Below are 18,741 nucleotides of genomic sequence, written 5' to 3' on the forward strand. Positions count from 1 at the left end.
TTCCAATACTGCAGAACTTATATAAGTTATAAACAAACAAATCCTGGGCAGACACAAGGTGGGCAGAGAATGACGTGAGATCAATAGCCTTGTTAGTTTAAGATTAAAGTTCTTTGTAACTCTGAAGAAAACCTCAATGTGAGATACAGATGATGTATTGCAGAATTGTACACCTGAAATCTATGTAACTTTTCTAACAATTGTTACCCCAGTAAACTTTAATTAAAAACAAAAATCTCTAGCAGGACTTTAAGGTCTCTAAATTCTCTTTTTTTAAAAATTTAAGTTCTCCTTGGAGAGAGGGCATAGATTAGTGAGCAGTCGTGTCATTTGGGGAAAGGGTCGATTGCTACGTTGGGGTACCAGTGAGGAAAACTATTCTGCGTGTGATGGATACCAGAAATTGCAGGCGTTTTCCAACGAAGTTTCCGATAATGAAATTCCCACCCCCAGAGGAGAGAGAGACATCTGAGTCTTGGTTAGGAAACATCACCAAAAAGTGCCCCGATTGAAGTACCTCAGATTGAACTGGCGTGGAAAAAGCTGGGCTAATCGGCCTCCCTCAGCCGCCCTCTCTGGCTTCAACGCTTACCACCCTCCCTCTTGCTCACCCCGCTCCCGCCACACTGGCTTCTGGATGTTCCCTCTCCCTGCGGCCTTTCCCTGCATTCCCTCTGCCTGCGATGCCCTTCCGGACATCAGCAGAGCCCATTCTCCTACCTCCTGCAGGTCTTTACTCAAATAGCACTTTCTCAGGGAGGCCTCTCTATCTAAAATTGCAACCCAACCCCAGCACGACCTTCTGCACTTATCATGACATTTTATTTAGTGTGTTTATGGTCTGTCTCTCCCTACTAGATAATCTCCAGGAGGAAAGGTACTGTCTTTTGTTCAGTGCTGGGTTCGCAGCCCCTAAAAGTGCCTAGCACACAGTAGGCATTTAGTAAATACACCTACTAAGTAAGAGGCAAGAAAGAAATCCAGCAGCATTTTTCTAACAAAGGGTTCCTGAGAGCAGAAAGACGCTTAGAGGTTATCTTGGAATCTGGGTGGTATTCGAGTTGGAATACAGAAATGTCTTTGCAGTCTTTTTCTTCGTTTTATATTTTAAAATCAAATTTTGTACTTATCGTCTGAATTAGAACCATTTTTTTAATTACTTACTAGTAAATTTACTTAGCTTTTGTTTCCCACGACTTCAAGACAAACTGATATTCCACCAAAATGTGGCAAGAAATCCTGTGACTTTGGATTCTCCTTGGCACTATGCACCCCAAGGGGTACATCCCCAATTAGTAAATGTGGAATATGACGTCATCAAAAACATCATCTTGTGCCAAAATGTATGATAGAAACAATAACTGCTGTGGCTATTCAGGAAAGGCCAAAATATTTGTTAAGACTATATGGAGTCAGAAATGAAAAGTATTATTCAAGCCGCTGCCGGTGATATAAGCTGTGTGACACAGCATTTTTTTTCCAGTTACCCAATTTTCTAAAAGGAAGGAAACAAGTCATTTTAAAAACAAATATGTGTGTGTGTGTGTGTGCATTTTTAATATAAATGGAAAGTAAGTATGAAATAATGCCAGAAGTAATCTATCTTCAACTCCAAGCTCTTTTAAAAAGATACAAAGTCATTTTTTTCAAAAGATATAAGATGCACAGATAAATCACATTCATACCTTACAAATGTTAAAAAGCAAACAAATTAAATTCATAATAAACAATGACAATTTTTCAGTAGCTTGACATTTCAGTTGTTCATTCCATAATTTTTATGGGTAAAAACAGAAAGTGTTAGTCATATACTTTACCATTGTCACTTAGGTATTACTCAAAAGTACAAACAGCCCTAGAGATAGAGTCCCATCCTTATAATATGCATTATAAAAATACCGAGGCATTTATCAGGCAAAACTAATATAATGAACAAGTCCAACATTTCTTTTTGGTTCACAAAACATAAGAGGTATGTTTTGGTTCAGAAAACATAAGAGGTATGTCAAATAAAGTAAATGTCTGTTATGTCACTAGATTTTCATTAAAATGCTGGCAATTTATAACAGACATTACTAGAAATCAAACTTGAGTTTAGGAACTAAATTAAAAAGCAGTAAGAATAACCTTAACTAATAAATATTTTTCTAAGTCTAATCACATGTATCAGAAAAGATACTTGACTACAGAAATGGCTTTAGTAAAATAAAAACATGCTACTGATCTTATACATTAAGTTATCTACATCATAACGTGTTCTTAAAACTCGGGGCAAGAGAGAATACAAATGCGTATGTTTATAAATTGGGCCTTTCATTTAAATACATGTACCTAATATAAAAAATAAAGATATGCTACTATGTACTAAGGTTTGTGCTGCTCAAATTGAGAATTGTAGTTTCAAAGAAATTCAGCAGTGAGGGGAAAATAAGAATGTCATTCGCCCATGATTAACCCAATTATGTAATAAACAAATTTCAGATTACCAAGAATGGTCCCAGAAGCCTTCCTGATTAAAATAAAATCTGAGTCAAGTAGGAAACAAAGGACAAAGAAGAGAGAGATGCTCTTTAAAAGTGCATATAAGTAAAAAGGTTTTGTTTCCTGGGTCTTTTCGAAGCAATGACAGAATAAACAGACTCTTTCAAATAAATTGCCTCGTGGTGATATTGTAACAGTAATACACTGACAGTCAGTGTATCTCTCAGGAACCAAATAACAATGCAAGAAAAATTTTAAAAGGCCCGCTGAAATAAACATTATTTCAACACTCCTCCTTATATGAAAGTGATGTGAATGGACCAGGGTATTCACATGCCTTGAAATTCTGCCACTTACGTTCATTCTTATTCAGCTTAAAGAAAGATAAGGATAGAAACCCTATACTTATTTGGCTGCTGTAGGTATGTTTTCAGGCAATGATTTTCTATTCTGTCTCTACAAGGACATTTTAAGACGTCTATAAAGACATTCAAAATATACAAAACAATTTAAGTTTCAAGGTTTTCTGACCATCTTTTTTTTTTTTTAAGAAAAAGACAATTAAGTACAAAGGAACTGGCAGAAACTTGAGTCATCCAAAATAAAGATGAATGATTTCTACCACACAATATGAATGTAGTTCAAACAAGCATATGTTTCAGATTTAGGATTCAAGGCAGAGGTTTGTAGAAAGGACTAATAAGAAAAGACAAAATACTGGAATCTGTCAGCTGCTCCTCTTTGGGCACCAGAAACGCTGGGCTGTACCAGGAGCAGAAGGACAAATGGACAGGTTCCCCCTGCACTGCAACCCCTGTTCCCTGGAGACTGGGGCCTCTGGCTCAGGAGAAAGCCCCAGGGCGAGTGGAATGTGCATTTGTGGCTGGTGGTTTAAAGGCAGAATTTTCTCTGAAGCTCCTTCCCTCTGCTCTTCACCCCTGCCTCCCCAGCACACCTGCTCCCTCAGCCCTACTCAAGTGCACCCAATGACCCCCTCCGTTGGGGCGACTCCTGATGAAGCACAACTCCCCACAGGGCCCCCAGCAATAGGAGTGGCCATTTTTAGGCAGTTCCCAGTCCTGTGGGCTCCCGCTATCTGGGGAACAGATTCTGGGTCTGGATCTCCCTGGAGAGTGGGTCCTGGGCTTGGATCTCTCCCTAGGGAGCCCTCTTCCCCTTCAAGTCTCCTCCTCCTCTCCCACCACTGTAAATATTTCAAGGAAATTAAAAAGGAAAAAAAAAGACAAAAGAAAAAGAGGGAATACAATGATGTGGCCTTTTCAAAATTATATGAGCTTATCAAAACTATGATTTTTAACAATTCTGTATATATAAAATTGAGCCCAAATGTTTAAAGTGATCACTGATACGCTGGTCCCTTTGGTGGAAAAAAAACACGGCTTACTTTGCCATAGACTTGCAATTCTAGAAGAAAAAGTCACTCTAGAGATTATTGAAATTTTCAATAATCATGCTAAGGTAAAAAATTCAACATGTCATTTCTGGGTTACTCCTAAAGTTTCTTTCATATTTTCATAAACCACATAACTGATGCCCACAGCAGGGAGCACTTTCATGAAGTTTGGGGTGATGCCTCTGTAAAGTCCTGGGATTCCTTCTTTGGAAATTATTCGTCGAAAGAGGCCAACCATGTTCAGCTGTGGGGTTCCTTCCACCACGGCTAGAAAACAAAAAGAGAAACCAGGCTAATTTAACATGCAAGCATGTTGCGCTATTATTACTATACACACTTGTGGCCTACACACAGTTATGATTCAGAGTGATGTTCTAGAATACAGTGAAAAGATAAAATTTATTCCAAAGGGCCCGAGAAAGTACCTCTTCATATAATTCTCCTTGTGAGCGCCTAACAGTGAGTGCCCCAGTCATAATCATGATGGTGATAACAGTTATTGATTGATTGATGGATGACTATGCTAGACATTGGGTTAATCACTTTATACACAAATCCTTCAACGTACGTATTATTATACCCACTTTATAAATGAGGAATTGGAAGCTTGGAAAGATGGGAAAACTTGTCCTAATACCCTTAGCTAGCAAATGTCTGAGAGCTGAGAGCTGGCAGTGTTCCGACTCTAAAGCTCATGCACTTTCCACCAACACACACTGCCCTGCACTCCCACCGCCACTGCCACCGCCACTGCCAGCACCCTCCTCATTAACCAAGCACTGAAGAGAGAACAGCTCAATCCTGAGAAGTAAGGGGAGTATGGGGGACACTTCGAGGAGCATAGGAATATATAGGGTCCCTGGGCTTTGAAAATAAATGATCTCAATAGGCAAGAAAGGGAGGGGGGAAAAGCCCAAGTTGCTGGCACAACAAAGAGAAGGGCGGGAACGTGAATGTGCTATGGGGACACCAGTGATGGCTGGATGGGGCTCCTCACAGATGGTACGGAGCGGCTGGAGGTAGGCAATGCAGGCCTGTGGCGATGATGGGCTTTCATATTCCCACTGAGAACTTTGGAATTTAATCTGAAGACACTGAAGAGCCACAAAGATTTCTGAGCAGGTGTTGAATGATCAGATCTTGACGTTAGAAACAAACCCATCAACCAGACAAGGGACTGAACTGGAGTTTGCAGATGGAGGGAAAGACTAGTTAGGCAATGGTTTGATCAGGCAGCCCGGGTTTGAAGTCCAGCTCCACTAGTTACCAAACGTATAACCTTATAGGAGTTACTTCATCTCTTTTGGCCCCAGTTACGCATCTGCAAATGGACATACTATTAGTATCAACCCCAAAGATGGTCATGATGGTTAAATGAGAGAACACACATGAAATATTCAGTTTACTACTTTGCCTTTTTCTCTGCAACCATATGGTTTTCTTTCAGCTCCTCAAATGTGCCTGTTTTGTCCTGCCTTGGTGCCCTCACACAGGATTTATCTCTGGCTGGAATGCTCTTTTCCACTCCAACCGCCTTTGCCCAGGTAACTCCCACTTGTCTTTCCAGGATCAGCTTAAATGACAACACTGTCTGGTCCCCTTAGGTTAAGTTAGAGACCCATCTCTGTGCCCCCTGAACAAGGGGAAATGGGTGAACAAGGTTACTTGCTCCATGTGTGTCCTCTCCACACGGCAGAGACCGTATCTGACTTGTGGGCTGCTGTAACCCTACCATCTGGCAGGGTGTCCAGCACCCGACAATGGTTTGGGAACTTATTTTTTAATTAATGATTGACTGCTTGGCTGCGGGAGGGGTGGTTGGTACTTGGTAGAGAGATTGGGGATAGAGCTATAGAGACCCAGGGTGTACTATTCAAAGAAAGGACAGAGGGTAAGATTGGCCAGGGAAAGAGAAAGAGAAAAAAAGGCACAGAATGTCTACTTTAATATAGTAATAAAAGCCAGCAAATCATAAAAGAATCATCAATGAGGTGGCAGAAGAGCCTGGAGGTCACAGTATCACCAAAGTAAAGGGAGGAGAGAGTGTCACAGTGGGAAGGGAGCACAGTTCAGAAGTTGTAGGGTCCAATCATAATACACAATTTCACCCACCATTTATCACCAATCTGAAAAATGCCAGTTGCTTTACATATATTGTTGCTAATTCTTACAACACGATGCAGCTTTCATTCCCATTTACAGATATAGACTCTTAAAACATGTGTTCTCAACATGGGCCAAAAAAACGCTTACTCTACGCTTAAAGCTCAGATATATACATAGTACACGTGCAATGTGTCTGTGATATTAAAATTTCATGAAGAGGGAGTGATTAGGAAAATATTAGGTTGGTGCAAAAGTAATTGCGGTTTTTACAATTATTTTTAAACTTTTAAACAGCCATAACTTTTGCACCAAACTAATATTTTGTAAAAAGGCTCCTTAGGGAGGCAATAATGAAAAAAAGGTGGAGAGGTACTGTCTTAAAAGCACACTCTGCTGTCTCAGAAGAACTTGAAGTTCCAAAAGCATGTTACTGCTGTGGGACTTTTACCAGTGTCATCCTTTCGTGGAAAACTCACCTTGAGCCTGCATGCGTGTTCTCACCAAAGCCAAGGGGTAGCTGGCCAGCTGCCCACAGGTGCTGGATAGGGCGCCACATCCCAGCAACACCATGACTCCGGGGTTTACAGAGTCTTTGGCAAAATTATCCAGCCAGTGGGACTTCAAGAGCTGCCAGAGAAACAGGAAAAAGAAAAACAGTGAACAACTAACTTGACGACCACTTTCATTCAACATGAACATTTTCACAGCTAGTCTCATCCTTATGAGAGACAGGCCACCTTTCTGCAAGACGGGGTGGCACACCCCTGGAAGCAGGGGCTCTGCAGAGAGGTGGGGAAGCCACTAGGGATTCAGAACACCGGAGGTTTGCCCTTGTTGCTCATTTTCTTCTAAATAAACGTGAAGATCAATAGTAAACCAGGGGGCTGGCCCGGTGGCTCTGGCGGTTAGAGCTCCATGCTCCTAACTCCGAAAGCTGCCAGTTCGATTCCCACATGGACCAGTGGGCTCTCAACCACAAGGTTGACAGTTCAATTCCTCGATTCCCACAAGGGATGGTGGGCAGCGCCCCCTGCAACTAAAAAATTGAATATGGCACCTTGAGCTGAGCTGCCGCTGAGCTCCAGGATGGCTCAGTTGGTTGGAGCGTGTCCTCTCAACCACAAGGTTGCCGGTTCGACTCCCGCAAGGGATGGTGGGCTGTGCCCCCTGCAACTAGCAACAGCAACTGGACCTGGAGCTGAGCTGCGCCCTCCACAACTAAGACTGAAAGAACAACAACTTGAAGCTAAACAGAACCCTCCACAACTAAGATTGAAAGGACAACAACTTGACTTGGAGAAAAGTCCTGGAAGTGCACACTGTTTCCCAATAAAGTCCTGTTCCCCTTCACCAATAAAAATCTTTAAAAAAAAAAAAATAGTACACCAAATGTAGGACCTAAAGAACATTTTCTGTGGTGAGTATTAATAAACATAACATACTACTAATTGCATCTAATTTTGTACTTTACACGTTATTTCATTTCGCCCTTTGGCAAAGCTCTGAAGTAAAGCTATTCTTCTAAATTTAGAAATGAGGAAAATTAGTTGCCGTGGAATTTTTTTTAACAAAGGTACAGAATCAAGTGTACTGATCCCCCAGACCATGCTTTTCCCCCTTACTCTAGGTCCCTATCTTTCCGTTACAAGGCAATAATTGAGAAAAGTTGTATAAAATATGTATGCTAGTCTACTTTTTAAATATAAAATATTTTAAGTATAAAAAATATATGCCAATATGTGGCCAAACTTATATTTTGTTATGGTAGCCCAAGAATACTAATACACTAACCAAAACAATCTACAAAGTCAATGCAATTCCTAATCAAACCCCAATGATACTTTTTTCTGAGGAAACAGAAAACCATTCTAAAATTTATATAGAATCTCAAGGGACCCCCACCTAGCTGAAATAATCTTGGAAAAGAAGAATAAATTTGACGGCCTCACACTGCCTGATTTCAATATGTACTATAAAGCAATAGTAATCAAGATAGTGTGATACTGGCATAAAGACAGATACATAGGTCAATGGAACAAAATAGAAAGCCTAGAAATAAACTCTTGACCATATGTCCAAATGATCTTCAAGATGGGTGTCAAGACCACACACTGGGGAAAGGACAGTTTCTTCCACAAACAGTGCTGGGGAAGTTGGATGTCAACATGCAAAAGAATCAAGTTGGACCCCTACCTTACACCATATACAAAATCAACTCAAAATAGACTAACTACCTAAACATAAGACCTAATATTATAAAGCTCCTTGGAAAAAGCATAGGGTAAAAGCTTCGGGACATTGGATTTGGCATTTCTTGGATATGACACCAAAAGTATAAGCAACAAAAACGAAAATAGATAAATGGACTACGTCAACTTCTGTGCAGCCAAGGAAACAATTAATAGAATGAAAAGGCAATCTATAGAATGAGAGAAGATATTTGTAAACCATGTATCTGATAAGGGTTAATATCCAAAATATTTAAAAAACTCCCATAACTCAACAACAACTTAAAAAAATGATTAAAAATGAGCAAAGAACTTGGATAGACATTTCTCAAAAAAAGATATATAAATGGGCAACAAGCATATGAAAAAATGATCAACCTCATGTATCATCATAGGAATGCAATTCAAAAGAACAATGAAATATTGCCTCATACACCATGGTTTGGCCACTATCCAAAAAAACAAAACAAAAAAACAACACCCCGCCCCACTCCACCCCAAAAAAACCCCAGAAACCAGCAAGCATTAGCAAGGATGTAGAGAAATTAGAACTCTTGTGCACTGTTAGTGAGAATGAAAAAGGGTACAGCTGCCATGGAAAACAGTTTGACAATTCCTCAAAAAGCTTAATATAGAATCACCACATGACCCAGGAATTCTACCCCTAACAGAGACTCTAACAGATTTGAAAGCAGAGACTCAAACAGATGCTTGTATACAATTTTCATTATGGTATTATTCACAATAACCAAAAGGTAGAAACAACCCAAATGTCCATCAACAGATGAATATACAAAAATGTGATATAACATACAATGGAATATTATTTAGCAATAAAAAGGCATGAAGTTCTGATATATACTACCACATGGATGAACCCTGAAAACATTATGCTAAGTGAAATAAGCCAGAAAAAAAAAATCATTGCATGATTCCACTTATATGAAATCACTAGAATAGGTAAATTCACAGAGACAGGAAGTAGATTAGAGGTTACCAGGGGCTGTGGGGGAGAAGAAAGTAGGGAGTTATTGCTTAATAGTTACATACTTCATGTTTGGGGTAATGAAAAAGTTTTGGAAATACATAGTGGTGATAAATATACATTATACATACTGCACACAACATGTGTACCATGTTAATTACACAATGTGGAATTAATTACACAATGTGGAATTAATGTCCCTGAATGGTGCCCTTAAAAATGGTAAAAATGGCAAATTTTATGTTATATATATTATACTACAATTTTTAAAAATTGATGACTTAATATACTAAAAGCCACTGAATTGTACATTTTAAATGAGTGAAATGTATGGTATGTGAATTATAGCTTAATAAAGCTGTTTTTAAACAAGTCCTCTAAGAGAGCTCTTATTACACATTCCACCCCTCCCCTCAGCTATAGGTTGGCTCCCTCCCCAATGCACCCAGGCTTTCTTCCATCACAGCACAACTAACCACTGTGCTTTAGCTGTTTGCTTGTCTATCTCCCCCACCAGGCCTTCGGTTTATTTTTAAGGCAGACACCAAGTCCTTCTTGCAATCTCTAGATGCAATGTCTAATCCAGTGGCTTGCACACAGGTAGTGTGTGCTCAATAACTGTTTGTCAGATTCATAAATTATTAAATGGTTTAAATGGCAAGGTTGGTTAAAAATTTGTAGTCTGAGTTGTCTTATCAGTACCAGGGGTAAATCTGTGTTACCCATGTCAGTCTCTTGGTTTTATCAATGTCAGATTTGAACAAATCAAAGAAAGTGTGCCATTTTTGCTTATTTTCTCTCCCCTGAAAAAAAAAAAAAAAATCCCTAGCACCACCTTCTAAGTTGATATCTAAATGTGAGTCCATTCTCTTCAGTAAGAAAAATAATTCACAGGGAAATCTAATACAAAACTTACCACAGGTGTATGAGGTTTTATATTCAAGGTACTTGAAAAGATCAAGTAACACACCTTTGAATCTACTTTTGTCATATACTGTTCCCTGGTATATATGTACTTCTTTATACAAAGTCAAATTTCGAACAATAAGAACTATTTGACTACACTTTCAGGTTCAAAAGATTGCTGCCAACTCACCTCATACACAGCGAGATCTATACCGGCATAAGGTATGATGCCTAATAAATTGGGAATATAACCTTTGTAAAAAGCTCCCATGCCTTCATATTTCACAATCTTCTTGGCACAATCGAAGAGTCCAGAGTACTGGCCGGTTTTGCCTACAGCCAACCTGGTTTTCAGAACCTGGTCACGAAAGAATGCAACGAAATATTATTGCTCATATTAACTCTATCATCATGAAATTCAAAAGAGGTAATTTTAGAGAACAACTAAAGGTGGAAAGGTGAAGCTATTAACTGAGATGAGCAATGTAGGAGGAAGACTGGGTATGGAGTTAGGACTCTTTTTGAGGGGTGTGTGGAGTAATAGGAATTATCATATTAAGATGCCTGCAAGGAGAATTACAGTAGTATGCATGCCACAAAGGTGAAAATTAAGAGCATATCTTGCTTAGGTCATACGAGGTATTGAAAAACCCTTTGTCATATCAGTAAAGAGATCCACATCTATAATATCATTTTTGCTCTAAAGTAGGAGTCGGAAAACTTTTTCTGTAAAGACCAGACAGTAAATATTTTAGTCTTTGCAGGTCTAAATTACCAGGTCTCTGTTGTATGTTGGTTTGGGTTTGTTTTCTGTTTGTTTTTCTTAACCACCTTTAAAAATGTAAAAACTATTCGCAGCTCAAGGGCTGTACAAAATAGTCCACAGGTCCATGATTTGCCAACCATACTCTGATGGAAGGATATCAAGGTAGGGCGAACATCACCTAGTCAAATCCTGAGGTTCTATAATATAATAAATATAATATAATATAATATAATATAAAATACTACCGGGTCTTATGTTAATGTTTGCTATCAGAAATTTATGGTATCAGAACTCTTCAGAGAAGAATGGCTGTTATCATTTTTATCAACACTGTGGTGGCCAGCCTCCAAGATGGCCCCCACTATCCCTGCCTCTTGGTATTCACACCCTGTGTAGTCCCTTCCCACCAGGAGTGCTCTGTGTGACCAACAGAATACAGCAGAAACGACAAAAGACTGAAGCTTCCATCTTGGGTGCTTACGCTCTCTCTGTCTCTTTCTCTCTCTGATCACTGACTTGGGGAAACCAACGATCGTGCTGTGAGGAAACACAAGCAGCCTGTGGAGAGGCCCGTGAGATAAGGAACCGATGTCTCCAGCCAACAGCCAGGGAAACAGGTGAGCATGGAAGCAGATCCATCCCCTGTTGAACCTTCCGGTGACTGTAGCCTTGGCTGACACCTTGACTGCAGGCTGTGAGAAACCCTGGGCCAAAGGCACCCAGCTAAGCTACTCCCAGATTCCTGACCCACAGAAACTGCGTTAATAAATGCTTATTTTTTGAAACTGTTAATTTTGGGATAGTCTGTCACACGGCAACAGATAATACACACAATATTAACACAGCCAGACTTCACAATGGCACTTACCTCCATAGGGTAAATAAATGTCTGTGCAGTTGCTCCAGCCATGGAACCAGAAATAAATCTCTCAGTGGTACCTATTTTTTGTCCTTCCTCAGTAAGCAACTTCTTGTACTGTATAAATAAATTTTTAAATGCACTTTAATATCTGCTATAGATAGAATCATGTCCCCCTCACAAATTCATGTTGAAGTTGTAACCCTCAAAAGGATGGTATTTGGACCTGGGGCCTTTGGGAGGTAATCAGGGTTAGATGATGTCATGAGGGTGGGGCGCTTATGACGAGATTAGTGTCCTTATAAGAAGAGACGCCAGAGTTTTCTGTCTCGTTCCATCTCTCTCACTTACTCTTTCCACGTGTATGCACCAAGGAAAGGGCACGTGAGCACACAGCAAGAGGGCAGTCATCTGCAATCCAGGAAGAAAGCCCTCACCAGAAACCAAATTGCTCAGTGCCTTGTTCTTGGACCTGCCACCTCCAGCACTACGAGAAATTTCTGTTGTTTAAAACGTCACTGTATGGAATTTTGTTATGACAGCCTGAGCTGAATTATGACTATACCAAAACACAAATAAGTTGCTAGAAATCAACTAATTGACAATATGATGTTTCTCAAAGTACATACAATGCATTCATGTACCTAGCAGAAAAGCAAGGCTTAAATGCTAATACATTTAGTTTACTGGACAGTGGTTTTCAAGTTAAATTTCCATAGAACACAGATATTCCACAGATGGGACCCAGTTGCTCCTTTGCTAAAACAGAATAATAGCATTCTTTCCCAGATGCACAAAAATACGGGGTTAAGAAAGTGTTCACAGTTTTTGGGTAGTTGTCCGCTAGTTTTTCTTTTTATTAAGATGAATTTATTTTCACCAATACAAATAAAACTAATAAGTAAGTGACAAGTAAATATTAACGAAACAACTCAGAAAAAGTTTTTGTGGATAATGCATATAATTACACTATCACTAACAATACAGTGATAACAATTACCTGCTCATATGCCCAGAACTTTACAGCTGTCTCAGGAGCAATTTTAATGACATTTGTACCATTTCCTCTCCACAGGGAGCGGATACCTCCTTCTTTTACCATCTGTCGAAAGCCACCATATATGTTCATTTTGCCTGATTTTGAACCATGGACCTAAAAATAAAAGCAAAATGATATAAAATACTGGTGGCCTCTTATTACTACTACTTCTAAAGTAACCATACAAGCCACTCTCTTTTCTCCAATACGTTTTAGTACTACAGGAAGATGTATTTGAAAATAGTATATATAGAAAGTTGAAAAAATATATAATGATGGGAAAAATTATTACCACCATTTTAGATGCCTGATTCTGAATTTAAAACTGAAAAAAAAAAAAATTATATCCTCAATGTGGGAAAGCAGACAGAGAGAACATGATCAAAAGTAAAATTATTATGAACAACATTCATAAGAAAACATGTACTAAATTACATATTAGGCAATGGAATACCCTTTGGAATGTGAACAAGTTCAGTTTCAGAAAAATAAAAATATGTACTATGGGTAATATATTACCCCTCCCCCCAAGAAGTAATACCGACATGAAATATAAATGGGTCTGAAAACACTTTGGATATTATATATATCAGAGCCATAGACACTGAATATACAGAGCTTGACACCAAAAATAAGACTTGTACCTTCTGTCTTATCTCGAGGCTTCTCCAGGCAATAAATTCATGACAACATGTATCAACAGCCTAACCCAGTGAGTACTGATAACTACTTTGCTTATACTATAGATATGATAGTTGTATAAATATACTACCTTGTTTCCCCGAAAATAGACCTAGCAGGACAATCAGCTCTAATGCGTCTTTTGGAGCAAAAATTAATATAAGACCCGGTCTTATTTTACTATAATATAAGACCAGGTATAATACAATATAACATAATATAACATAATATATAGTTAATATAATACAATACAATACTGGGTCTTATATTAATTTTTACTCCAAAAGATGCATTAGTGTGATTGTCCAGCTAGGTCTTATTTTCGGGGAAACACAGTAGACCTTATGATCACTTCCATCTAAAAACTGATTAAATCTAATAAACCAAAAATAATTAAAGAAATCAGCTATTCCTCTGATTGTTTTTGGCTTGCACAAAGTGAGTGATTACTATTTAAAAAATAAAAAATAAAAAACAAGAGGGGAGGGGCTGAAGACTAAAAGTCAACCATGTGAGCAGCACATGACTGAGCCACAATAAAAACTCTGAACACCAAAAACTGAGGTGAGCGTTCTTGGTGGGTGTGCAACACTCTCTGCATATTGTCACACATTAATGCCAAGAAGGTGACACATCATGACCCTATGCGGAGAGGACAACAGATCCGCATCTGATACTTCCCCAGGGTCAGCTCTATGTTCTGCTTTCCTTGGCTTAGTTTAATCTATATCTTTTCCCTGTAATAAACCATAACCATGAGTATAAAATCCTCCAGTGAGTTCTGGCAGTCCTTCTGAGTTACCGAATCTGAAGGAGGTTTTGGGAACCCCTTGAACATGCAGAAACTAAAGTCCAAAGATACCCACTTTATTTTAAGTGAACTCCGTAATAAAATATTGCAAAGGAAAAGATGAGTGCTTACTCAAGCTCTCTCAAAGTCAATTTACTAAGGAATTGTTTCTAAGAAAAAACACACACACCAATTCCCTCTCCTTTTTCTTTAAAGCACTATCTTTACCTCTAAGCACATTTTGAGATTAGGTACATTCTGTACGGATGCTGGTTTAAAATACTGTCAGACATAGTTTGGTACGTCTGAGGAACCTACGGACAAATATGAAAAGTGTTGACTATAGGAATAAACTCAACTTAAAAGAAATATATTTTTAAAACAACTACTATATTCCAGCAGGGTATTCCAGTGTGTCAGGTATCTTGATATACCTATGTTATTTAATTCTGACAAACTCCCTTGTTAGATATTCTTATTGCCATTCCAGAATGAAAGAAAATGAGACCTCAGGGGTTTCGGGAAGTATGAGAACCATGAGCTTTGGAGCCAAAAATACTCCACTCCTCATCTAATTTGTTGTAAAGGAAAAGGTATTTAACTCTCTGAGCCTCAGGTTCCCCACAGATCATAAGAGGATAAAATACCTTCCTCACTGGGTTACCAGGAGGATTACACAGGTTACAATATGACCACCAAATAAATAATAATTCCTTTCCTTTCCCTCTTTCCAGTCTGACCAGCCTACACTGCTGGTCAATAGCAAAGTTAATCTACAAATCCAGGTCTTTTTCTGCTAACCTCAGCTCTAGAAAAATTTTTTAAATTACATCCTCATTCCAAGATTCCATACTTTAGAAAACTCCACTTTTGAGGAAAGTACATAAAATAAAAGGAAAATATAAATAATTTAATGAGAATACTACAATAATACCGTAAGTGGAGACTTTTTTAGAATTAAACACTTGAATAATCATAGACCACCAGAGAGCAAAAGTTCATCACATACATACCAACAATTCACGTTTGATAGGACATTGAAATATTGACAGGGACTGAATTTAGGGTTTACGGCAATAAAACAGATTTTTTTTTTATAAGTATGAAAGACTATTACTGAGAATTTTTAAACTTATTTCAAAGCACCATATTTCTCATGGTTTTAGGATCTTTAGGACAGACTTAGACACAAGACCAGGAAGTTCACCTGCATCATGACTTTCAGACGATCCAAAGGGGCGGTGCTTGTCCGAGAGACGGCCCCAGCAATGCCTCCTGCCAGAAGCTGCCTCCACCACTGTCCGGACTTTTTCTCCTCCTCCGTGAATTCATCCGGAATAGTTAAACTATCTCCTATGTCAATACCCTGTTGAAATGGAAAGGAGACACCCCAGGCTGATTCAATTAAAAACAGATCATTCCAGATGGTTTGTTTGTTTTGGAGAAGACTCGTGTTATTTTACAATGAAGACCAACTTCATTCCTTAGAAACTGTACTAAACCATTCATTCCATTTGAGCATAGAGATGATTATAGATAGCCTGTTCGCACTAAATGAAGTGCAGTATCAGTTCACAAGAAACGAAAGTTAACAGTAATTACAAATTTACAAAACCAACAATTACAATTTTCTGTCTTAATAGAGTCAGAGTAACTTTTCTCCTCCCAGTCTAAGGCAAAATGAAAGGGCAGCATTTTACCAGATGTACTGAATCCTTATAACTAGAAAAAGAAATTAGTTTGTCAATTCTTCAAAGATACTCCCTTTATCTCAAAATGATATCCATATTATATTATACTTTGTACCATAACATATGCTTTATATCTGCAAATAAATTAAATAAAAATTGTGTGTGCAAATACCCCTAAATTTATTTCCTAAATATACTGTCTATAAATGTTTTTATAAATCTAACTTGTCGTTTAAAGCATGTGATAGATTCTATATAAAATTTAACTCACAGGAGGTATTGCTTAAAATGATCTGCCCTCCAATCTATTCTATACATTACTATAGATTACAAATGTAATTTGAGAGAAACAAAGTTCTATAACGATAATATTTTTACTACTTTAGTAACTAAATAATTTTGGTGTAAAAGATTTTATAGGTAAGATTATAAGTGTAGATGAAACAAAGAGTTTCTATGCAAAATAACCTCACAGGTGATCTGATCATAAACGCCTAACTGGGCAGGTTATGGTGGGTAGTCACGCCCCAGGCATATAATTTCTTTAGTAAAAGTTTTATCTTTGCCTTAAGCAAGCAATGTTCACTATTTCTGTGCATCTAGGTTAACACACCTTTGAAACACCCTTTCAAACCCCTCAAGAGAGCAAATAATCTTAACTATCCTGTAATCCCATTCCTCCCACCTTCACGTAATCTCCCTTACACCCCCCTCCTTCATTTCAAACACATAAAAAGAAACTGCGAACTGTTATCATCCGAAGCTTTTATTCCCGTCTGTTGAAATCTTGCTTCCAGATATAGCCTCTGTTTGGCTCAAATACATTTTTATTATAATTCCCTACAGGTTTGGATGTTCTTAGGGTGACAGTAGTAAACTCTTTCTTCATTTTCAGTAAAATGGATACTCTTATCAACTATCTCCAAAGATACAGTAAGAATTTGATTATGTAAATACAACTTCACATAAGTATAAAATTTATCTAGGCAACTGACTACTAACATAGTAGTGCACTCATAGTTGAAAAGGCATTAATCACCAATAATTCTACAATGCTCTGTGTACGTTTAGGCATAGTTACTAGTAGCAACATGAACTCGAGGCTTCATACCGTGCATACAAAACTTACTAAAATCCATGAAAAGTCCAGATGCCAAGCCCATCAGGAAAAAAAAAATTATTGTTGGTTTCAGGAGCAGATTGCACAATAAACTGTACTTCGTGTACACCACCATCTCAGCAAAATATTAATGTAATTTAATGAATTAAAATGTGCAAGTTTTGAAGAATAAAGACAGACAGGTGTGAAATACTGAGCAGACGAACCAAAAGGATTTTTTTTAACTTTCAAAAATTACAAGTGCCTTATGCCAGAGATAAACCCAGGCAGTTGACTAAAGAAGCATAAGTTTCAGAGGGGATCTTTGGCCTCGTCAATCGCCAAGGAAACAGATCCTCAGCAAGCTGAGGTGCTGATAATTTAGGCAACATAGTACCTATAAACAGTAAAAGCCGATGGCTTTCACACTTCCTATGGCAGAATACTTACATGCCAATAAAAGCTGGACAGCTTATCTTCATAAGACTTTTGGAAGGCAGTACCTCTTCTAAGTTTTGAGAATAGCAAAAAAACGTACTACATCTGCAATATTTATGCAGTCTTGGGGAATTTTAAGATACTCTGAATATACGTGCAATAAAAGAACTCACAAGTGAAGGAGCTGATGGGAGTTGGCTGAGCACCCTGAGCTGTAAATGTTACAAAATATTCTCAGGTGATAACTGTAGCTGTGGCTTACCACTCCAAATAAGTATAAATTAATACATAAAGCGTACTTACAGTAGAATGTTTCCAGAAACGGACAATTCCCTCAATGTCTGTAACAGGATTGAATAAGAAGTAGTCTCTCCATTCATTCCAGTCCACTGTCAGAGTCCCATCAGAATCAATGCTGAAAAAAAAAGAAGCAGCAGCTAATCAAGGAACAAAACAACTGTATAAATAAAGCTAACATTACAGGCTATTTTGCAAAATGACAGTTTCTTTTCCAACTTAATTCTTATGTGAAAAAATTGTGAAAGTGAAAAAATTTCAATTCACAACAGGTTATTGGAAATGGCAGCAAGCATTGGTCATCTATTAGATAGTTTTAATCTTTTAGATAAAAATGGACTCCCAAATTAGAGAACTCTCACTAAAGACTACTTTTGGCAGTCAATGAGCTACCAAACACAAAACTTGGAAGATAAAATATTGGAAGGTAGGAACGAATGATTTATGATCCATTTTTTCTTGCACTGGCTCAGGAAGGTATTTTTTAATGTTCTATTGTAACATTTGGACGTGATTTTGGGATATACTCAAAATATGCTATCAATTTCCTTCTCCAAATTTCTCTAAGCTGAGAAAACTAGCAACGATTGAAAAACAAAAATCAAACTTGGTGATTGGGTCTTTTGAGTCAAGAAGAAACACTGATACCTCACCTGCAAGAAGAAACCCTGATACCTCACCTGCAACATTTAACTTTTTACTTAAATTTTTTATTTAAAATTAATATACTGTAGCCTTAGATATTTTTCATTTAACTTTTTTGTTTTACAAGCTTCTTGGAAACAATGCCATTTGTACCTGTTTTTTTCCTAAGAGTAACTATATCGTGCCTGTAACTCTATATTTTGACTGCTTTGTTACTACTGTATACCAGGCACCTACAGTGGCTGGCACAAAAAAAGTGCTCATTTGTTGAATTAATGAATGTGTCTGAAAAACAGTTTTGGTGTTGCCTCCAGAC

General features: G+C 38.1%; 1 protein-coding gene across 1 annotated transcript in view; it reads right to left on the reverse strand.

Annotated features, from left to right (window-relative positions):
* Positions 1–1,598: 1,598 nt before the first annotated feature.
* The window catches only part of LOC109455149 (mitochondrial adenyl nucleotide antiporter SLC25A24), a 35,179-nt gene continuing 18,036 nt past the window's right edge, over positions 1,599–18,741 (reverse strand). Inside the window, exons 4-10 of the mRNA XM_019746516.2 lie at positions 17,787–17,898; positions 15,463–15,621; positions 12,746–12,898; positions 11,755–11,862; positions 10,311–10,478; positions 6,478–6,628; positions 1,599–4,162 (exon numbers count right to left, since the gene is read on the reverse strand). Coding sequence (XP_019602075.1) covers positions 3,978–4,162; positions 6,478–6,628; positions 10,311–10,478; positions 11,755–11,862; positions 12,746–12,898; positions 15,463–15,621; positions 17,787–17,898 — 1,036 coding nt within the window. The 3' untranslated portion in view covers positions 1,599–3,977. The remainder of the gene's footprint in view (positions 4,163–6,477; positions 6,629–10,310; positions 10,479–11,754; positions 11,863–12,745; positions 12,899–15,462; positions 15,622–17,786; positions 17,899–18,741) is intronic.

The sequence above is a fragment of the Rhinolophus sinicus genome, linkage group LG14, assembly GCF_036562045.2.
Source record: "Rhinolophus sinicus isolate RSC01 linkage group LG14, ASM3656204v1, whole genome shotgun sequence".
Taxonomy (NCBI): domain Eukaryota; kingdom Metazoa; phylum Chordata; class Mammalia; order Chiroptera; family Rhinolophidae; genus Rhinolophus; species Rhinolophus sinicus.